This window comes from Grampus griseus, assembly GCF_964374135.1.
Source record: "Grampus griseus genome assembly, chromosome: 6".
NCBI lineage: Eukaryota > Metazoa > Chordata > Mammalia > Artiodactyla > Delphinidae > Grampus > Grampus griseus.
Genome location: NC_139000.1, coordinates 111927792 through 111951766, shown reverse-complemented (window position 1 = coordinate 111951766; position 23975 = coordinate 111927792). Strand labels below are relative to the sequence as shown.

Below are 23975 nucleotides of genomic sequence, written 5' to 3'. Positions count from 1 at the left end.
CAGTGCCTAGATGGGAGAGATAGATGCCTTTTCCTGTAATTTCCACGTGGAAATGTGCACATGGGTTTCGGTGGAGGGAGAACTGGACAGAATGGGAAAAAGTTCACGCAGTGTCACAAAATGAGTGTGGGTCCCTGCTGTTGCTTTGGGCGTACAGATCCATGGTAAGAATCCGCTGACCTCCATGACAAGTGGAAAATTCTAAGAGGTGGAGATAAAACTCTTCTGCAACTCCAATACAGAAAACCCTTGTCCAGAGAGTGCAAGTGGGAGGTCAAGGTTTCTCTGGACCGTTCACGACTCATTTTTTATGTGACCACCCAAGACACTCCTACCTGATGGCAATGGGTCATTTGAGGCCAAGAGGACGCTGATCCAACTGAGTCTTGTCAGACCACCTGTCACACCAGTTATCTATACATAGAGAAACCCCTGAAGCCAAACCCTCTGCCCTCAGCTACAGATTCAGATGCTTTTGCCGTGAAGGTTGGCGGCAAGAGTATCTAACCTCACGTGCCCATGTTTGCTCCCAAGACCGCTTGTCTCCTGCAAGGGGGGCCATCACAAACTTTCCCTAAAACTCTAAAATGTCTGAGCCGGATGGGATCTGGGGACCCATCAAGTCCCACCTCCGTGTTTGTCAGATGAGAAAGATTAAACCCAGGGGGGTGTCGAAGGTCACTTATCCAGATAGCGAGAGTGAGGACTAAACATCAGGTCTGCTCTCACGATCCGTGTGGCCCAGGGAACCTCCATGGAAACCATGATGTGGCCGCGACCCTCAAGACGACTTCAAGGTTATGGCTCCCCTGCTCATAAATGGAAATGAACTAATACCTCTCATTCTTCCACGATGACATCTAAACTGCAGACGCTGCCCTAATGATTTTGGTTTTTGAAACCGAACCTCTTGATTTGCATCAATACTAACTTTCACCATAAAGAAGATTAGAGGAACCAGAGAGGAAAGTGAAAAATCTTTCGAGTAATTGTGGAGGAGGGCCAGGTGATTCTGTGGGAGAGGGGACCATCTAGATGGAGCTCGAGCCCGTCTGGTCTGTCCCTCTGCCAGGGAAGGAACGGAGGCCCCACCTGCCCAAAGCCTGCGGTGCTTACTGGCACCATCAGACAAGACGCTAGCCTTTGGGTGACTAGTTTTGTCGTTTCTATAACATCATTCTGCCGCACATACAACTGCTTTCTTGTGGAACAAAATTAATTCAAGAATTCTGGCGTGAAATTTCATGCCATCACCCGAACCTTTCACTCTCCCCTTCAAGGACGGACAAGTTAGCCCTGCAGTTCAGGGAAGTGGGCCTGGCTAGGCGATCCCACGGACCCTCACACTTGCTGCCCCAAACCAAGTGTTTGGGTCACCGGACGGCCCCTGGCGGCCCACATTCTACACCTACATGGATTCCTCAGATGCCTCTGTCTCTGGACGCACCATGCGTTCCAGATCAAGCAGCAGCCGTGTTTGGAGGATGACGTTACTTACACGTAAAAACAGCATCTTTCATGGACAGTTTGGGTAAATTCAAGTTTACAGTCTCCCTGCCACCTCCGCTGAGCTCACCTAAAGGCTCTCAGAATCGGACAGGCAACACATTTTTATTTGGCTATTAAAGTGCTATCCTGGGCAAGGTTTTTTTTTCTTTTTTCTTTCTCAGTTTCACAACAGTAGCTTCATTGGAAACAAACAAACAAACAAAGCAATGGATGGAGACAGGCCTGGGAAATGACAAAAATCACGAGGCTGGTAACTGCTTTGGAACATCACAGATGACTTGTGGGTATCAGCCCTGACACCAAAGCCTCTGAGGTAAAAGCTTGGCGGGGGGTTCGAGGGGGTGGGGGGAGAGAAATAAGGACAAAGTGGCAAAGGGGACGAAACCAGAAGGAACGATTAGCATCCGTATCACAACGACTCGGTTATAGGGGAACGGAGAAGGGGGGTTAAAACTGAGAAGAAAGTGCAACAGACCCACGGACGTGCAGTTGCTCTCGTAGCAGACCTATAACTTTTTAAAGGAAAAGCGCTGCAGTGTGCATTGGACAGGGCTCTTGACCTCAGAGTCTCTCACACCAAAAGGGCATCAGTGATTAAGGTATCTGGCAGAGAAGAGCCTCTGAGATTCATGCCGCGCGCACAGACACCTGCCCAAGGTCGCCGGCTCTGCACCCTGCCGCTGCTTGCATCCTCCGTCGCGGGGCGCGGTCCGGGCACACAGCATGCACACAGGCGCTCCCTTCTGAAGGGGCCTGGCTCCTACCTACGGGACAGGCGTCTCCGGTAAGGCTTAGCGGCGAGGGCGGACTGCGTCTGGCCCTGGGGGTGGGGGGGGCGGCCCTGATTCTCGGGGTGTGCATAGCTTCTCGGGGGGGCGTTGTTAGACATGGCTTTCATAGACGACGCGGGCGTTGCTGTCGCACGCCCCGGCCGGCTCTGTGGCTTCCAGGAGACCTGGGGGCAGGACACGGTCCGGTACCTCGACAGGCGTGGGCTCCTCGGAGGTCAGCGCCGCGGACGTGACCTCGGTGGAAGGCGCCGCGGACTCGGGGGAGTGCTCGGCCGAGGGCTCGGTGTCCTCCTCGTCTCTGGCCTCGAGAGGCCCCCCGTCCCGGTCATCCGTGGGCTCCCTCCGGGCCTGGGGGTGCACGGACACCTCGATGGCAATCTGCTGGGGCTGCTCGTGCAGCGACGAGGCGTCTGAGTCAGCGGTGGGGGACTCGCTCCGCTGCAGGGCGTCGGGGATGGTGTAGACCTCGTCCCCGCTGGTGGCCTCCTGGCCCTCAGGCGCGTGGCGCACGAAGTTCTGGCCCTGCTCCTCCAGCCCTACCACCTCCATGAGCTCCTCCACGATGGTCCTGCAGTTCATGATGAGCGGGGGCAGCGGCACGCTGCGGGCCAGCTCCTCGATGTAGCGGGCGAACTCCATGGTCTTGAACTGTGTGACCTTGGCCAGCTCCAACGTCTTGGCCGACGTGATGATGGGGATGCGCTTGGCGATCTCGAAGGCCTTCTGCAGCTTCTCGGCGCCCTCTGTACGGAAGAACTCGTTGATGGCCTTCTCGGTCTTCTTCAGGTGGCTACTCATCATGCAGAGGCGGGTGATGTTGAGGGCCAGCACCACGGTGAAGGCCACCAGGCACACCACCATGTAGTACACGCCCATGTCCCCCGACGTGAAGACCACCCTCAGCGTCACCGTGTTGTTCACGGTGCCGTGGACGTTGGCCGCCACACATGTGTATCGACCTCGGTCCGTGAAGGACACCTTGGTGATGTTCAGGAGGCCGTCGTGCATCTGCCACTTTCCTGCAGGAGGAAGAGGACAGAGTCAGCCGGGCCCTCCACTCCCTGCAGCCACTGCCCCGCACGTCGCTGAGCACATCTCCCACCACCATGTCTGCCACTGCCGACAGCGCCCACGGCGAACGCCGACTTCGCCAGACGGTGACAGTGTTAGCTCGCCTAATCCTCACAACTCAGGGAGGAGCTACCAGCACCGGCCCATTTTACAGGATGGGGAAACTGAGGCACAGGTCCACTAAGCCACCTCCCCAGGGCGCCAGTTTGGAAGCAGTTGAGCTAGACGTGAACTCGAGCCCAAGAGGCTGTACTCTTAATACCAAATCATACTGTGTGATTCCACATCCTAGAACAAAATTAGAAAAATAAACAGTATGGAAAATGCTTGCTCTTACTAGAGAATTCCTTCATGTAGCATCTGATTTTCTAGCCTGCCTGTGAGCGTGGCTCTACAGAATATATATGTTCACTGGAGAGTTTTAATACTTTTCAGAAGATAAAGTACTTTAGGATCAACATAAAAACTGGAGTAAATCAATTAAATTGTAATTGTTCACCTGGGTTTCTCATATTTGAGATTGAAGTAGTCCTGGTATGACCTCCGTTGATGGAAACATAAATAATTAATTTTGAGAAGCTACAATGAACTACGTCACTTACAGTTACAAGCTAATGCTGTGGAGACTCAGAGGCTGGGTGTGAATAAGCAACAATTGGGTTTCGCTTTGCAAATAAATCACAGACCCATCAGGTTGAAACCAGGCCTCACACAATGGAGAATGCACACTGAAAAGCGTTGTCATAGATAAGAATTCTACCCCCCTCTGGCCTAGAAAGGATCGTTGCCCTGGGAATGAGGTTCTTAACCTGAATTAATCTTTGCTAGGGATTACTCCTTAGTCTGCCTGTGTACCCGTCGGTCAGAGGACCCCGGGAAACGTGATCCTAGCTTTGCCTTCCAGGTCTTGGGTCTGAGCCTTTCTGAAAACCCTCCACCTCCCTAGACTGTCCTGTAGAGAGAGAATGGTCCCGGCCCGGCCTCGGGGGAGTTCTGAGTAGCAGGAAGATCTTTCTGCGTAAAAGCACTTGCGTCCCCAAGCAAGCCAGAGGCCTCTCCTGAGAGATGCGGCAACTTAGCGTGTGGTTTCCTTTTAAGGGTGTATTATCGATTTGTATTTATTTATTTATTTATTTTTTGCAGTACGTGGGCCTCTCACTGCTGTGGCCTCTCCCGTTGCGGAGCACAGGCTCCGGACGCGCAGGCTCAGCGGCCATGGCTCACGGGCCTAGCCGCTCCGCGGCATGTGGGATCCTCCCGGACCGGGGCATGAACCCGTGTCCCCTGCATCGGCAGGCGGACTCTCAACCACTGTGCCACCAGGGAAGCCCATATCACTTTGTATTTTTTAAAAAAAGAAGAAATTTGTGAGCACCAAAGCGCCCAGGGTCTCCAGGGACTGTGGGATGAGACAGCAGAGGCCCCCGTTATTCCAGGTCCTCTGCTCCAAGGACCATCCTTCGGGAGGCTGGCCGGAGCCGTGGGGGCCGTCGGGGACCTGCAGCCCCTCCTCCCGCTGGTCTGGGGAGCCTGGCAGGAAGCCTCTTGTAGATGCTGCCACATTCCTCTGCTTCCTGAAGGAACATCTGAGAAGAGTGGGTCCTGGTGTCCCCTAGTACCCTGCTTCTAATAATTCAGCCAGTGTACTTTCCCGAGAGTAGGAAACACTGGTTTGGGAAATCGAGCGCATTTCCGTCTCTTGTGAACGTGTATGAACAGACCACCCTAGCGCCCGGCCTGTGAAACCTTCTCTCGTCCAGATGGGCAGAGGCAAGCCTCCCACCCTGTCCGTTCGTTCCCGAACATGCAACTTGATACTTCAGTGGCAGATTTATCCAAATAGAGAATAATCTGAGCAAGGGAAATGATCAGTTTGTTTTCTTCAAATGGGCATGTTTCATCAAACCACACTACAGCAGGCATAGAAAAAAATAACAACTCCGGTTGCCTGAAAGCTTATGATAGATGTGGAAGGTACTGGGTACCAGAGAATTACAGACTCTACCTATAGGAGTTTCTCATACTGATTGTTGGAGAACAACAGGAAACAGGAAGGGAGAAGGTGAGAAGGTGAGGTTCTTTGTATGAGGAACAGTTAGGATCAATTTGTCCACCTCCTAACCTCCCACCCTCGCTCCCTCTGTGGAGGAATTATTATCTACAAATTCAAGGACACAGAGGAATTATCTACAAATTCAAGGACAGGGTAGGGGGAACCGGGGTGTGGAGGAAGAGCAGAAAGGAGTGCTGAACTCAGAAGGCAGGCACCTGACGGTAACAGAAACAGCTCTCTCCCCACACCTAGGCAAGGCGCTCAGCGATAAATGCACCTAATTGTGATAGAAAAGTGAAGTGTAGAAATGCAGGCCAGTTACAAGATGCCAACAATTTCCTCTACTGACTATTCAAAGGGTTTCTGAACTTGGATTTTATAGTTATCTTTAGGCATGTTTTTATTTTTGGTGGTATGTGGGCCTCTCACTGTTGTGGCCTCTCCCGTTGCAGAGCACAGGCTCCGGACGCGCAGGCTCAGCGGTCATGGCTCACGGGCCCAGCCACTCCGTGGCATGTGGGATCTTCCCGGACCGGGGCACGAACCCGTGTCCCCTGCATCGGCAGGCGGACTCTCAACCACTGCACCACCAGAGAAGCCCTAGGCATGTTTTTAATCGTCTATTGATGTATATTTATCTATCCTGGACCTAAGCGATTCAAAGCAGATACCGACTCAGACACTCCAGAAGTTCCCTGTCGCACGGTCAAAACAGGCACAGTCTGGAATCAAACACAATTAGGTGACACTTGTAGTTCGTTCTGGGGAAACCGGTGAGATGTACAGTGCATAACTTATTAGTTTGGCACGTATTCTGCTTCTCAGCCCAGGGCCGTGGGTCCTTGGACGAACATCTCTCATATACCTTATCCAATAATTAACCTCGTTTGTTCCGGAAGCCCGAAGCCCAGCCATGAATCTGCCAAGTGACTATATTTGCCTAACGATAAACCACAACAATGAATCACATATGATTATCCTGAAACAGGCAGGTATCACCCCTAATAGGAGCTGTGACACTACAGTTAAATAACTGAGACCCATCTCTCTGCCAGCAAGTCCCTGTTTCGAGTCCACGACAAGGACACCAAGACGTCCCTCTCTTCAGGGTTCAGTCCTTCACTGTATTTCGCTTGAAACAAAACCCATGTCACATTTACTTTATGGATTACGGTAATAGTAATGCTGCTTAGGCTTCTCAGGTACGACGAGGTAAAGGGAACGTGTGACCTGGACTAAACCTTGTTTTGCCAGATCTCAAAGCGAGTCTTGGGAAGCCAACACACACACACACACACACACACACACACACACACACACACACACACACACACACACACACACACACACACACACACACACACTCATTCTGATGAAAGACGATTCTGGCCTCAAAGGTGATGTATGTCTGTATCATGTCCTGTTTAAAGGCTGATACATTCCTTCCTTCCTAGGAACTAAGACTCTAAATCCTGCCTCTCAGCCTCAGCATGACCTTCGATTAGTGAGAAATAAAGATTTCTGCATGTTCTCCTGCTGTATGCAGCCCCGAACACTATGAACCCCACCCTGGGGGTCCTACCACATCAGCAGGGGCCCAGGCTCATGGAGAATCACAGGCAGCCGCCCCACTAGGATCGTCTCGAGAACATTCCTGGGCCACATGTTGCCTTTCTCCTTACTCTGTAAATACCTTGTCCTGAGACCCAGCCTGGAAGGTCTGACTTCAGCCATCAGGAGGTCGAGGGAATAAAAAGGGCCCCAGTGACTGTCACAGGGACCCGAAGACCCAGCCACCTGGGGCGGGGAAGCTGGGTGCTGCAGCTCCAGGGATGATTTTAAACTGGAGTTGAGCAGGGAGGTCACAACCATGTGCTGAATTCTCACTAAGCTGCATCATTTCAGCACAAGTAAACACCTAAAATGTGAGCCGCTGACGCTGAGTCACTTCAACAGGCAATGATTCTGGAGGAAATGCACAACTAAAAGATCCTGCATGCCGCAACTAAGAGATCCTGCATGTCCCAGCGAAGACCCCAATGCCACAACTAAGACCCGGCGCAGCCAGATAAGTTAACCAGATTTGTCTTTGATTTTTTTAAAGGCAGATGTTGAGCCATCACTTTCTGATTCTAATACCAAAGATTCTGTGTCAAACGTTTCCCTGACAGACTGGTTCAAGATGGCCGACTAGAAGGATGTGATCTCACTCCCTCTTGTGAGAGCACCGGAATCACAACTAACTGCTGAACAATCATCGACAGGAAGACACTGGAACTCACCAAGAAACATACCCCACATCCAAAGACAAAGGAGAAGCCACAGTGAGACGGTAGGAGGGGTGCAATGACAGTAAAATCAAATCCCATAACTGCTGGGTGGGTGACTCAGAGACTGGAGAACACTTATACCACAGAAGTCCACCCACTGGAGTGAAGGTTCTGAGCCCCACGTCAGGCTTCCCAAGCTGGGGGTCCAGGAACGGGAGGAGGAATTCCTAGAGAATCAGACTTTGAAGGCTAGTGGGATTTGATTGCAGGACTCTGACAGGACTGGGAGAAACAGAGACTCCACTCTTGGAGGGCACACACAAAGCAGTGTACGCACTGGGACCCAGGGGAAGGAGGAGTGGCCCCATAGGAGACTGAACCAGACCTACCTGCTAGTGTTGGAGGGTCACTTGCAGAGGCAGGCGGTGGCTGTGGCTCACCGTGGGGACAAGGACACTGGCAGCAGAAGTTCTGGGAAGTACTCCTTGGCGTGAGCCCTCCCGGAGTCTGCCATTAGCCCCACCAAAGAGCCCGGGAAGGCTCCAGTGTTGGGTTGCCACAGGCCAAACAACCAACAGGGAGGGAACCCAGCCCCACGCAACAGCAGACAAGCAGATTAAAGTTTTACTGAGCTGTGCCCACCAGAGCAACACCCAGCTCTACCCACCACCAGTCCCTCCCATCAGGAAACTTGCACAAGCCTCTTAGATAGCCTCATCCACCAGAGGGCAGACAGCAGAAGCAAGAACTACAACCCTGCAGCCTGTGGAACGAAAAGCACATTCACGGAAAGTCAGACAAGATGAAAAGGCAGAGGGCTATGTACCAGATGAAGGAACGAGAAAAACCCTAGAAAAACAACTAAATGAAGTAGAGATAGGCAACCTTCCAGAAAAAGAATTCAGAATAATGATAGTGAAGATGATACAGGACCTCGGAAAAAGAATGGAGGCAAAGATTGAGAAGATGCCAGAAATGTTTAACAAAAACCTAGAAGAATTAGAGAACAAACAAATAGAGATGAACAGTACAATAACTGAAATGAAAAATACACTAGAAGGAATCAATAGCAGAATAACCGAGGCAGAAGAACGGATAAGTGACCTGGAAGACAGGATGGTGGAATTCACTGCCGTGGAACATAATAAAGAAAAAAGAATGAAAAGAAATGACGACAGGTTAAGAGACCTCTGGGACAACATTAAATGCACCAACATTCGCATTATAGGGGTCCCAGAAGGAGAAGAGAGAGAGAGGACCCGAGAAAGTATTTGAAGAGATTGTAGTTGAAAACTTCCCTAACATGGGAAAGGAAATAGCCACCCAAGTCCAGGAAGCGCAGAGAGTCCCATACAGGATAAACCCAAGGAGAAACACGCCGAGACACACAGTAATCAAATTGGCAAAAATTAAAGACAAAGAAAAATTATTGAAAGCAGCAAGGGAAAAACGACAAAAAACATACAAGGGAACTCCCATACAGTGAACAGCTGATTTCTCAGCAGAAACTCTACAAGCCAGAAGGGAGGGGCATGACATATTTAAAGTTATGAAAGGGAAGAACCTACAACCAAGATTACTCTACCCAGCAAGCGTCTCATTCAGATAAAATGGAGAAATCAAAAGCTTTACAGACAAATAACAGCTAAGAGAATTCAGCACCACCAAACCAGCTCTACAACAAATGCTAAAGGAACTTCTCTAAGTGGGAAACACAAGAGAAGAAAAGGAACTACAAAAACAAACCCCAAACAATTAAAAGAATGGTAATAGGAACATACATATCGATAGTTTGGGTAATACATGTTGATAATTACCTTAAATATGAATGGATTAAATGCTCCAACCAAAAGACACAGGCTCGCTGAATGGATACAAAAACAAGACCCATATATATGCTGCCTACAAAAGACGCCCTTCAGACCTAGGGACGCATACAGACTGAAAGTGAGAGGAAGGAAAAAGATATTCCATGCAAGTGGGAATCAAAAGAAAGCTGGATGTAGCAATACTGATATCAGACAAAATAGACTTTAAAATAAAGAATGTTACAAGTGACAGGAAGGACACTACATAATGATCAAGGGATCAATCCAAGAAGAAGACATAACAATTATAAATATATATGCACCCAACACATGAGCACCTTAATACATAAAGCAACTGCTAACAGTTATAAAAGAGGAAATCAACAGTAATACCGTAATAGTGGGGGACTTTAACACCTCACTTACACCAAAGGACAGATTATCCAGACAGAAAATTAATAAGGAAACACAAGCTTTAAATGACACAATAGACCCGATAGATTTAATTGATATTTATAGGACATTCCATCCAAAAACAGCAGATTACACTTTCTTCTCAAGTGTGCATGGAACATTCTCCAGGACAGATCACATCTTGGGTCACAAATCAACCCTCAGTATATTTAAGAAAATTGAAATCATATCAAGCATCTTTTCGGACCACAACACTATGAGACTAGATATCAATTACGTAAAAAAAAATGTAAAAAACACAAACACATGGAGGCTAAACAATACGTTACTAGATAACCAAGAGGTCACTGAAGAAATCAAAGAGGAAATTAAAAAATACCTAGAAACAAATGACAATGGAGACACGACAACCCAAAACGTATGGGATGCCGCAAAAGCAGTTCTAAGAGGTAAGTTTATAGCTATACAGGCCTACCTCAACAAACAACAAACATCTCAAATAAACAATCTAACTTACACCTAAAGGAAATGGAGAAAGAAGAACAAACAAAACCCAAAGTTAGCAGAAGGAAAGAAATCATAAAGATCAGAGCAGAAATGAATGAAACAGAAACAAAGAAAACAATAGCAAAGAGCAATAAAACTAAAAGCTGGTTCCTTGAGAAGATAAACAAAATTGATAAACCATTAGCCTCACTCATGAAGAAGAAGACAGAGAGGACTCAAATCAATAAAATTAGAAATGAAAAAGGAGAAGTTACAACAGACACCATTTTATTGGCAACTCTATGCCAATAAAATGGACAACCTGGAAGAAATGGACAAATTCTTAGAAAGGTATAACCTTCCAAGACTGAACCAGGAAGAAATAGAAAATATGAACAGACCAATCACAAGTAATGAAAGTGATTAAAAATCTTCCAACAAACAAGATGGCTTCACAGGTGAATTCTATCAAACATTTAGAGAAGAGCTAACACCCATTCTTCTCAAACTCTTCCAAAAAATTGGGGAGGAAAGAACACTCCGAAACTCATTCTATGAGGCCACCATCACCCTGATACCAAAACTAGGCAAAGATACTACAAAAAAAGAAAATTACAGACCAATATCACTGAGGAATATAGATGCAAAAATCCTCAACAAAATACTAGCAAACAGAGTAAATCAATCAATGTGATACACCATATTAACAAATTGAAGAAGAAAAACGATATGACCATCTCAATAGATGCAGAACAAGCTTGTAACAAAATTCAACACCCAGTTATGATAAAACCTCTCCAGAAAGTGGGCATAGAGGGAACCTACCTCAACATAATAAAGGCCATATAGAACAAATCCACAGCCAACATCATTTCAATGGTGAAAAACTGAAAGCATTTCCTTTAAGATCAAGAAAAGACAAAGATGTCCACTTTCATCACTATTATTCAACATAGTTTAGAAATTCTAGCCACGGCAATCAGAGAAGAAAAAGGAATAGAAGGAATACAAATTGGAAAAGAAGAAGTAAAAGTGTCACTGTTTGCAGATGACATACTATACACAGAGAATCCTAAAGATGCCACCAGAAAACTCCTAGAACTAATAAATGAACTTGGTAAAGTTGCAGGATAGAAAATTAATGCACAGAAATCTCTTGCATTCCTATACACTAACAATGAAAGATCAGAAAGGGAAATTAAGGAAACAATCCCCTTCACCACTCCAACAAAAAGAATAAAATACCTAGGAATAAACCTACCTAAGGAGGTAAAAGACCTGTACTCAGAAAACTATAAGACACTGAAGAAACAAATCAAAGATGACAGAAAACATATGGAGAGATATACTATGTTCTTGGATTGGAAGAATCAATATTGTGAAAATGACTATACTACCCAAAGCAATCTACAGATTCAATGGAATCCCTATCAAATTACCAATGGCATTTTTTACAGAAGTAGAACAAAATATCTTAAAATTTGTATGGAGACACAAAAGTCCCCAAATAGCCAAAGTAATCTTGAGGGAAAAAAATGGAGCTGGAGGAATCAGGCTCCCGGACTTCACACTATACTACAAGCTACAGTCATCAAGACAGTATGGTAGTGGCATAAAAACAGAAATATAGATCAATGGAACAGAATAGAAAGCCCAGAGATAACCCCATGCACCTATGGTCACCTTATCTTTGATAAAGGAGGCAAGACTATACAATGGAGAAATGACAGCCTCTTCAATAAGTGGCTGGGAAAATTGGACAGCTACATGTAAAAGAATGAAATTAGAACACTCCCTAACACCATACACAAAAATAAACTCAAAATGGATTAAAGACCTAAATGTAAGACTGGACACTATAAAACTCTTAGAGGAAAACATAGGAAGAACACTCTTTGACATAAATCACAGCAAGATCTTTTTTGACCCACCTCCTAGAGTAATGGAAATAAAAACAAAAGTAAACAAATGGGACCTAATGAAACTTAAAATTAAGCCTTTGCACAGCAAAGGAAACCATAAACAAGATGAAAAAACAACCCTCAGAATGGGAGAAAATATCTGCAAACGAATCAACAAAGGATTAATCTCCAAACTATATGAACAGCTCATGCAGCTCAATATTAAAAAAACAAACAACCCAATCCAAAAATGGGCAGAAGACCTAAATAGACATTTCTCCAAAGACATACAGATGGCCAAGAGGCACATGAAAAGCTGCTCAACATCACTAATCATTAGAGAAATGCAGATCAAAACTACAATGAGGTGTCACCTCACACTGGTTAGAATGGGCATCATCTGAAAATCTACAAACAACAAATGCTGGAGAGGGTGTGGAGAAAAGGGAACCCTCTTGCACTGTTGGTGGGAATGTAAATTGATACAGCCACTATGGAGAACAGTATGGAGGTTCCTTAAAAAACTAAAAATAGAACTACCATACGACCCAGCAATCCCACTACAGGGCATATACCCTGAGAAAACCATAATTCAAAAAGACTTATGTACCACAGTGTTCACTGCAGCACTATTTACAATACAGGACATGGAAGCAACCTAAGTGTCCCTCGACAGACGAATGGATAAAGAAGATGTGGCACATATATATACAACGGAATATTACTCAGCCATAGAGAGGAACGAAATTGGGTCATTTGTAGAGTCGTGGATGGACCTAGAGGCTGTCATACAAAGTGAAATAAGTAGAAAGAGAAAAACAAATATTGTATATTAACGCATATATGTGGAATCTCGAAAAATGGTACAGATGAACTGGTTTGCAAGGCAGAAATAGACACAGATGTAGAGAACAAATGTATGGACACCAAGGGGGAAAGGCAGGGGAAGGGTGGTGGTGGTGGGATGAATTGGGAGATTGGGATTGACATATATACACTAATATGTTTAAAATAGATAACTAATGAGAACCTCCTGTATAAAAAAGAAAATTAAAAAAAACAACAGGGTTTCCCTGGTGGCGCAGTGGTTGAGAATCCTCCTGCTAATGCAGGGGACACGGGTTCGAGCCCTGGTCTGGGAGGATCCCACATGCCGCGGAGCAACTGGGCCTGTGAGCCACAACTACTGAGCCTGCGCGTCTGGAGCCTGTGCTCCGCATCAAGAGAGGCCACGACAGTGAGAAGCCCGTGCACTGCGATGAAGAGTGGCCCCCGCTCGCCGCAACTAGAGAAAGCCCTCGCACAGAAACGAAGACCGAACACAGCCAATAAATACATAAATAAAAATTTAAAACAATAACAAGAAACCGCCTCCTTGACACTCGGGAGGGCAGTCCCCGGTTCCGGTCCTGTGCTCGGATGGGAGCTCCCCCGCTGCCCCTCAGGATGGCCTTCCCCATCCCATCCTCCCGCTCTGTCCTGATCCTGATGCACGGACGGAGGCTGACACCCCAGGACATGGGCCGTGCGGCCCTCGGGAATCCTTCACGGTCTCCCCGGATACTCCAGGCACGAGAGGCCCATGTGGAAATCTCCCCCATGTGAACTGGGGCATCGCCTTTGCAAAGACAAATGCTAACAGAGGTTCGCTTGTAGCTGAACCACGCTGAGTGCTGCGCTGTGTGATGAAGTTAGAAGGACAGTGGTATTTTTTATCTTGTTCATGCATTCGGTCAACAAACATTACTGAACACATTGTCTGTCACCAGGCTCCCTGCCAGAAGATGCAGCTACAAAGATGAGTAAGACATGACCCCCGGCTGCAGAAACCAGCGGGCCCCGAGAGGGCTGCAGACTCGCAGCCAACCTGGGGCACGTGGCGCGTGCCCTGTGCGCGTAGCGGGGATGGTAAGGATGCTGCTTGGTGGGGGTGCGGTCCCGAGCGGCACGGGGGTGCAGGCAGAGGAGTAGGAGGGAGAGGAAGCACTTCCAAGGCCAGAGGGGGCAGCAGGGCAGGTGAGCAAAAGAGGGGAGCCCGTGTGCACTGCTGCAGCTGACAGACGTTGTACAAACCAAGAGGGGATGCGCCACCTGCACGTCCCCTGCTCTGACCCCTGGTTCACTCAGCAGAGGAAACCTCAAAGTCCAGATGAAGATGCTGGCAAGCGTGGGAATTTTAAATGAAGGAAAAGGTCATTTCAAATCGGGGGGAAGAATGCTGGGATCACTGACGACTCATCTGAAAGAAAATGAAGTTAAATTCCTAGTTTATGTGATACCTAAAAATAAATTCCAAGTACTCTAAACATAAAATTAAAACTATAAAGTTAATAAAAGATACGAAAACATTTTTCTAACCTTGGGACCGGAAAGCCTTTTCCAACATTTCAAGAATCCCAGAAACTCTAACAGAGAACCCTGATGGGATCGGATTTCTCCCAAATTCAACGTTTTACACTGTAACATCTGTTACACTAAAGTTGAGAGCAAATGAAAGAGTGGGAGAAAATTCTAGAATATTTGACAGACAGATGCTTAATAACGCCGAAACATAAAGAACTCCTATAAATCAAGACAAAGAACCCAAAAGGAAAAAAAAAAGGGAAAGGAGACGGACAGAGAAGTCACAGAAAAAAGGAATGCAGGTAGTGTCTAAGTGCACAAAGTCACTCGTGGTTAAATCATAATTAAATTTAAATAGATTGAAGTAATTTTTTAAAACAGATGACTTTTCCACCTTGCAGAGCGCCAGAGGAAGGGGGGCCCTGATTATACAGTGTGTTGCTGGGAGGATGGAAAGGCACACTGCAAGGTTGGGTTTTCGCACCGACCAAAGTGCAAGATGAATGGAGCCTGTGACCCACTTCTAGAATTCTTGAAACGCTTCAAATCAGGCAGGCCTAGATTGACTGGGAAAATATCAACGAGTGTAAGAAAATCAAGGTAGTGAAAAAAATCTCCTTGTCAGCATCTTTCTCCCCAGGGACACAGTTCTAGAGCTTTCCTCACAGCCTACATCCTCTGGGTGAAGCCGTCACCGGGGTCGCAGGCCAGGAAGGTGGCTGACCTCGTATCACTGTGTCACTGTGGGGCCCAGGCATGGGGAGGGGGAGGCACTGAGGACGGCACGAGGTCAAGTCGACAGAACTGGGTCAGGGGACCATCCAGTAACTAGAGAAGCAGGTCAGCGGTGTCGCGTGGCGACAGTTAAAACCCGTGCCACCGGGCTTCCCTGGTGGCGCAGTGGTTGAGACTCCGCCTGCCGATGCAGGGGACGTGGGCTCGTGCCCCGGTATGGGAAGATCCCACATGCCGCGGAGCAGCTGGGCCCGTGAGCCACGGCCACTGAGCCTGCGCGTCCGGAGCCTGTGCTCCGCAATGGGAGAGGCCACAAGAGTGAGAGGCCTGCGTACCGCAAAAAAAACCAAAACAAAACAAAAAAACTCGTGCCACCAGGAAAGGCCACGGCACATGGGTTACTGTGACTTGACATGACAGATCAGGACGAATGCCGGTGCCAACACCTTCCGACCAAATGACCGCTGGACAGAAACAGCAGCACCAACTCTTCCCGGAACCCAAGCATCATGAGAAAGGTGACAGCACAATCACAAAGATGCTGTAACTACAACTTCCCTCCAAACCCACGTCTGCCAAAATCCCCAATCTTTCCAGCCGTCCTGAGGATGGCTCAGCATTAAAAATTAACACCATGCCCCACTGAAAAGCTCTTAGAATTTCCCTCAAATTATTTATGAGAAGAAAAGGATTTCTCTTTTTCCTTGGAGATGTCTTTCCGTGAAAGTGTCAACAAGCTGATGTGTGGTTCGCCTACATTCCTGATAGGTGGTATGAGAACATTAAGCCTCCGTTCACAATGCCATTTAGACACGGAGGCTCTTAAACTTTTCAAGGAGGAGAGCTCAGTCTGCTAAAACAAGGAGGTTATTTTCCTGAAACCAACTTAAAACTCTTCAGGTGGTGAGAGTTCCAACAACGTTTATGCAAACAGAAAGCAAGTGCAACACTCACTTGAGCGATGCCGCACTGAATCCACACTCTTCAAATAAGAACCAAACACGCGCATGTGTCTGTAAGCATGGGGTCTATTTTCTAACATGTGAAATAGAAGCTATGAGGGGAAAGGATCCAAGCCTTTTTACAAAACAGAACTGAGAACAAATGGAGCCCCGCATGGCTGCACCTGTTACGGGGCTTCTGCAGGAGATGATAGCTCCCCCGAAGCCACTGCAGAGGCCCACGTTATAAACACTGCAAGCTGCAAGGGCTCCTGTGACACCACCCCCAGCTTCCCAAGCGGGCTCTTCGGATGGTCCTGGGGCAGCTCTACCAAGCTGCTTCCTACATCATGTGGGACAGAGGTGGCCTGGGATCATCAGGGATTAGCTCGGCTCTCAGCTCAGGAAGGTTGGGGGGAGGCCCGGGCTGTTCAAAGCCTGCAGTTGTGCTTTGCTTCAAGGCATAAATAATATCTGAAAAGAACCCGTCTTTTCATTTCCTGGCAAAGGAAACATCTGACCCTCTGGCTCATTCGGCCTGATAATCTCCATTTTTAAAGAAGTGCCAAGCACGTCAGTCCATGCAGGCTGGCAGGAGTCTCTTCTGAGAGTGGGCGTAGGTGGTCTTCTGAGAGCACCCTGCACTGGGTGGATGGAAATAGCATCTCAGCCCTCACATCCTCATCCGAGGGGGATGGGGAAGGGTCTTCCCACTGCTAAGACTAAAGCAGTCTGGGCTCACACCCCAAAGGGGGAGCACAACCCATTAAAAAAACGCTATAAATGGTGGCTCATTACCAGGCTGGCCCTCGACGTGACTCAATTTGGCAAATGAACTGAAGTACCACTTTTATGGAAAAATACATTATGGGTTCACGCAAGTGACTTGACCGACTTTGGAATGATTCTTTAGCGGGCTGAGGTTGCTTCTTTAGTTGAGACCAGGCTTTCTTCTCTTGGGCTGGCATTTTGCATCAGATAATTCTTGGGAGGGGTCTGTCTGTGCATTGCAGGATACTGAGGGCATCCCTGGCTTCCACCCTCCAGATGCCAGCAGCACATCTCCCCGGTCCTTTCCCTCCTGCCCCGGCTGTGACAACCAAAAACACCTCCAGACTTGGCCGGTGTCCTCTGGTGAGAGAACCAGTGGGTTAGGCAAAGGGAAAGTTCATCCTGTGCATAATACACTCCATAACATCCACACTTGCTGCTCCGAGGCTTGGGCGCGTTGGAGGGCAGCGGGCCCCTTGCATGCGGAGGGTATGTGTCGGGGGGTGGGGGATGTTGCTGGTGGAGGGGGGAGCGCCACTCTCGCCATCACATCCGTCCCAGCGTTAACTCGAGCTTCTAAACAACACTTAAGGGATATAAATGTTTTTGGTCTTTACTGAATGTGTTTTTAAAAGGTTGAGAACTTGAGAGAGCGAATAAGAAACTGCCCAGAAAACTATTTCCTTTCTTTACAAAACACACCGTACTACGAAGCAGAGACAGACGCACTTGGGATCCTGCCTGTGACAACACAGGACATTGGTGATGTGACCAGTGACGGTGGTAGCTGCCGTTTACTGATGGCTTGGTGTGTTCCACGTGCTGGACTGACATTTCACACACGACACAAATTGCATAGCCTTGCCTGGCGGTAAAAGAGGATTATCTCCGCTTTATAGATAGGAAAACTGGCTCCGAAAAGTCGAGGAACTTGCTCAAAGAGATGCCATTGTGCTGTTCTGCTGAATTTGCAGTAATATATTTATAGTTACATAAATTTTATCTCATGCCTTTGGAGGAGTTGATTTTTTAAATCTCAAATATTGAACATATTTAAGAGAAATTCGGTATAACACTTCCATAGGTTAATGCACTACTCCACGCTTCATCTGAGAGGCAAAAGATGCTGTAAACTTAGTGCTGTGGGCGCTGACCCCCTCCTGGATATGTTGCAGGGGGTGATACACTCAGGTCTCAAGACGTGGCTGGCACAGTTGGTTGAGGCCCCCTGACAGAAGGAGTTGAAAGCATCTCACGGGCTACTAAAAACATTTGCAAAGCAGAGGATAAAAACACTAGAGCCATGTAAACTAAAGCAAAATGTATAACAATAAATTCCACAAAGGTCGAGTAGCTGTGAGACAACTGTGAACTTTGTACAGTTCGGCTCAGCTTCCTTACGCTGTGCGTGTTTATTTGCAGAGATAATTCTTAGTTATTTTTGGTGGCAGAATGGAAAACAAATCCACAGGAAAGTCTAAAACCTCTCCTGAAGGAAGCATTTCCAAGTTAATCGCTAACGAACCAGGCATGTTTACAAAGGCCTGTGCCTTTTCCAAAGCTGACTTTTTTATTTTTTTAAAATTTTTATTGGAGTCTAGTTGCTTTGCAATGTTGTGTTAGTTTCTGCTGCACAGGAAAGTGAATCAGCTTTATGTATACATACATCCCCTTTTTTAGATTTCCTTCCCATTTAGGTCACCACAGAGCACTGAGTAGAGTGCCCTTGCTAAACAGCTGGTTCCCATTAGTTACCTATTTTACACATAGTAGTGTGTATATGTCCATTCCAATCACCCAGTTCAGCCCACCCTCCCCTCCCCCCTTGGTAACCATAAGTTTGTCCTCTATATCTGTGTCTCTATTTCTGTAAAGCTGACTTTCTTGAAATGTTTATTTATCATCTGATAAAGGTGCCAATGTGCATTTCAATGGTTTAAAGTCAGAGTACGAAGCTACAGTAAAAATACACTGGATAACTGGTACCTGAAATAACAGGGAACCACTTTCTGGCACCTATATATTCCTACTTACCTCCAGCAAAAGGAAAACTGAAAACAGGACATTTTGTGGCCATTTGTGGTTCCTCATGTTATTGGACTTGTGGGTTATTTCTGTAACATGGTTGGTGGACCACCCCAAACGTGTCCTTCGGTGAACTCCAAAAAAAGTCTTCCTCCGGAAATAGCTCACACATTAGCCTCTCCTCATCTGTGGGAATGAAGTGACAACACGAGGGACACAGAGCAAAGCAGCTGCTGCCCCTGCCAGGGACAGGAAAGAGCCCGTCCCTTCTAGGACCCGCGGGGCTGGCGCCAGGAACAGCCGTCTCACTTTCTCAGCACCAACAAGAAACGGGACTCCTCCTGGAATCACAGAGCACACGTGGTGGGCAACTCGCCAGACGGCTCTGAACACACCTGGGTGTGTGCACGCCTCGTACGCAGATCATGGCGGGGTCCTAACCCTGCTTCTTTGTGACGGTGACGGGGCTGGTGCAGCGGCCATCCAGCCTCTCAGCCACTCCGTCTGGTCAGAGGCTTTCACCACCCCTTGCCTGCCAAGACCTGGAGGACGAGCAGGTGCTGGTGGGCACGGTGGGCACCACGCACCCGCTTCTCATCTGGATGTGTGAGCACCGAGGCCACCAAACCCTCACACTCACTGGAAGGACCAGAAACAAGGTGTGCAACGTGGTACGAGGGCTTAGTCAACGGGAGTGGCTGCTAACGGGAATTACACTCATTTTGTTTGCTTTCAGCAGTGGTCTACTGTGTACACAGGTAACATTCCTACGTAGGAGCACCATTTTCCACGCTGTATCAATCACCTCCTTGTTACTAACACTGCTGCATTCAAACTCCTAGCCAATCAGCCCAGAAACGGAAATCTACATCCTGGTTAGCACGTGGGCATCTTCCTGTCAGAAACGGAGACTTAGAGACCACGGGTCCTCGAGTGGCACCACCATGCACGTATTTTATGATGAGGATAAATGTTCTGCCGTTTCCCCTGTCTTGCCTGGTTGTTCTGAATATTGCTCCGTGTTACTTGTGTCCTGAAATGCCTGTTACGATGTACGGTGACTACCAAAGCTGAGCTGGAACATCAAAGGCCAGGATCACCAGTTCTTTTACAAACTCCACAGTGTGTCTTCCTTACGAGGTTTGAGAACAGCCAACGGATTTCTCAGCACAGCCACTGGCCACAAGCATGCCCAGAGGCTTCTGATGCCCCGCCCTGCACCCAGGCTCTGTCTCCGAGGCACTGGTGTCTGCCCCTTCCTCTCCCGGCGCCCAAGGACGGAAGAGAAGTGAGCCCAGGGGACCCCGGCTCTGCCAACCTCCCAATGAGAGAAACGACATACGGGGGCCACTTGCCAAGGCTGGACCCCTACCATCAAGACTTCGCGCAATCTCCCTGGCGGGGCCACTACGACTCCAAGGCAGCCCTCACAAAGCCACGGTTGAGGTCCAGGCCCCAGCCCCACTCTGTTCCCACGCTTCCCTCCTCTCCCGGATACAGGGCTCAGAGCCCCACCCTGGCTCTTTATACCCGGGACCACCTCTGCTCTGGGCCCACGGGAGCCGCAGGCTCGGTCTGGAGTCCCTGGTCCCCCGAGAATCCTCCCCGAGGCCAGCCCAGCAGAAAGACCCGGTGGGGTCCAGGGACCTGAGTGTGTACACGTTGCCATGGTCACCGCCCCTGCACAGGTGTGACGTCACTTCCTCCTGTCCTGCAGTAGGAGGAAGGGGCTGCGCCGTCCCATCTGCCCACTGTCAGCACGGACGGTCCAGTCACAGCCACTTAATGACCACAGGACCGGAGAAAAGTCACATAAAAGAGGGGTTGGGACTGCACCGTCTCCAGGGTCCCTTCTAATGGGAAAGTTCTGCGGTCCCATCGTTTTACTTGGTAGGGAGGGTGCCAGGTGAAGCATGCAAACGTACACATGGTATTTTCGTGACCATGATACTTGCACTAGAGGGGAGAAGCTGCATGACGCTGCCTGGCCTTGAACGGCCGTGTAAGGAGCAGCACAGGCAGTGAATGTCGGGGCATGACTGGGAGCCGAAGCCTGGACGTGTCAGACACCCCATCACCCGGCACCTAAGGAGACGCAGTGTTAGCCTCTGGGCTTTCTTTTTTTTTTGTTAAGTTTTTTTGATGTGGACCATTTTCAAAGTCTTTATTGAATTTGTTACAATATTGCTTCTGCTCTGCGTTTTTACTTTTTGGCCGCACAGGATGTGGGATCTAAGCTCCCCGACCAGGGATCGAACCCGCACCCCCTGCATTGGAAGGCGAAGTCTTAACCGCTGGACCGCCAGGGAAGTCCCAGCCTCTGCTCTTTTTCAGAGCGATTAAGATAAAATGAGGAAAAGAGATTAGCAATGCAGGCCTTCCTGGGGCAGAGACTTTTCTGGGGGTTAGAGGGCTGTGGGCTGGGAGGTACACGAGGGAAAGGGCGGCAGAAACGGAGCAGCTGCTAGGTCAGATCCGGGTCCTTTCACCCTCACCCCCACCTGCCAGGTCATTACTGGAGAGGCTCAGAAAGTACATCCCGGGCCTTCAGGTCAATCAATCAGGCTTGGTTCTCACACCTGAGATAGGAAGCACGTAGACTCCTGAGGGCCCACAGTGCCCCGCTCCGGCCACAGTCCTTCCTGAAGTGATCTGGTACGTGGGAAGGGGATGTGCACCTTTTGGCCAGAAACTCATTCACGAGAAGCCAAGCACTGCCCCTATGCCACGGGTTATTTCTCCCCCCCTGGCCAACAGTCTAGAAACTTCAGCCGGGTCCCCGGGAGCACACATGATCTCTGGCTGCTGGTGAGAAGCTGCACAGAGACTGCTCTCAAAAGATGTGACCTTTAAACCCACAGTGCACGAATTAAACTGACCTTTAATGATAGACAACTGCTATGTTCCTTGAGACAAATTAAAACTCCCATATACACAGAACATATACTTAAGGAAAATCCACTTTACATCCACCCCTACAACATCCTGTACGCGTTATACTGCAACATTCCAAGAGGCCTTTTAAAAGACTCAAACAATACATACAATATTTTCGTTACTGTGATACTTTCATTAGAGGGGAGAAGCTGTTTGCGTTTTGTCTTCTGAGTCAAGAGTGGAAGAATGAATTCATTACTGCTTTGAACCCTTAAGGATATCTACTTCTTGGATATCTCTCTCTTGCCTTAGAAGAATAAGACAAAAGGAGATGTTGAAACGATCTGCATAAGAACAACGGACACTGAGGGTGCTGGCCCCCAAGTCCCTCCCCGGCCCCCAAGTCCCTCCCCGTAGTTTCTGACATGGGACACGACTGAACAGCCTACCTGCCCCTCGGTCCTTGCTGTCCTCATGCAGCAGCTTGCCCACGGAGTTATACCACTTGAGCTGGGGCTCAGGGAGGCCATACACGCTACAGTTGATCAAGGCACTGTTCCCTTCCTTGACGATGATATGGTCGGTTCTGGCAATGACCACGGGCACTGAGCCCACGACCGTGTCAGTGCCATTTAAAGTGCTGTTGGCCACACTCTTAGCAGTCGCCAGAGTGGACACTAGGATTAACAAGGACGCAGAAGGCAGCAGGCACACAGGCAGAGGGCGCGTCACTCCGTCCATCCTCTTCGCTTGCTCTGCAAGGCACCAGAGCAGGTGGGCCAGGGGAGTCTTCTAGCAGACAACACCCTGCTCACAGCAGGCCAAGGGCCAAACCCGGCCTGGGTCCATGGAGTTGGCTCTGGATTAAGAACCTCTGTAAAGAAAACAAACAAAAAAAACCACGGAAATGTTAGTGCCCATACTTTAAAAGGATTATTTATAAAATGTTAGAAACCCAGCTAAAGTACACATCTGTGTAATTTTTAAATAGCACACAAATTCAGAAGATGTTCCAAATATTCATGGAAATCGTGATGATACACGTCTGTTATTTTTGCTACTGAAACATATGACTCTTAGCAGGAACATGTTAACTTTGTACCACACGACTTCCTGGGGCTCAAAACCTGACTCCGGGCTTCCCTGGTGGCGCAGTGGTTGAGAGTCCGCCTGCCGATGCAGGGGACACGGGTTCGTGCCCCGGTCTGGGAAGATCCCATGTGCCGCAGAGCGGCTGGGCCCGTGAGCCATGGCCGCTGAGCCTGTGTGTCCGGAGCCTGTGCTCCACAACGAGAGAGGCCACAACAGTGAGAGGCCCGCGTACCGCAAAAAAAAAAAAAAAAAAAAAAAAGCTGACCCCTGCTTCTTTCATCCCGCACCTCGAGGCCTCCTTCCATCCCTCACCTGTCCCCGTCGTGGACACCGGTGGTGCACCTGGGCCCTCCTAACCTCTCTGCTGGCCGAAATGAATTCCAGCTCCTGCAGTGAGCACCTGGGTTCTGCCACATCCGAAGGGCCCCCCAGAACCAGGGCGGTGTCCCCCTCACCCCCACCAGGACACCCCCTTCCCCTTTCAGGCAACTGCCCCGGCTCCTGGAGCTTCCGGGCGACCCGCGCCACCCGCCCTCATCCCTCGCTGAATGCCTTGCTTTCCATCTTCACCTGCCTCCCTGGATGCAGGGGGTGACATGAGGGGTGGCTGCACTTCTTCACCCAAGGATCTAACCTTCACCTACACCTCTACTCTCCATTTCATCCACTAATCACACGGCCACACCCAGGACCCTTCTTCTCTCCAAATTCTAAATTCTGAAGTTCCAGTTCATTCTGAAGTTCTCAATATCCATCTTTCCCTGCACCCCACCTTCTCAGTCCCCTCACTGGGCTTCCTGGCCGTCCTACTCTCCTCAGGTCCTCCCTCTCACCCAGCTGGCTCACTTCCTTTCTGCCCCCTGCCCACACCCGGGCACACGGACTGCA

The 23975-nt window shown here is 48.7% G+C and overlaps 1 protein-coding gene across 1 annotated transcript; it reads right to left on the bottom strand.

Moving 5' to 3' along the window:
* Positions 1–2390: 2390 nt before the first annotated feature.
* Positions 2391–22736, bottom strand: MFAP3L (microfibril associated protein 3 like; the record flags this gene model as incomplete). Its single annotated transcript, XM_082657509.1, has 2 exons — positions 2391–3319; positions 22445–22736. 2 exons carry the CDS (start codon positions 22734–22736, stop codon positions 2391–2393), a joined length of 1221 nt encoding a protein of 406 aa, XP_082513635.1.
* Between the last annotated feature and the right edge of the window lie 1239 nt (positions 22737–23975).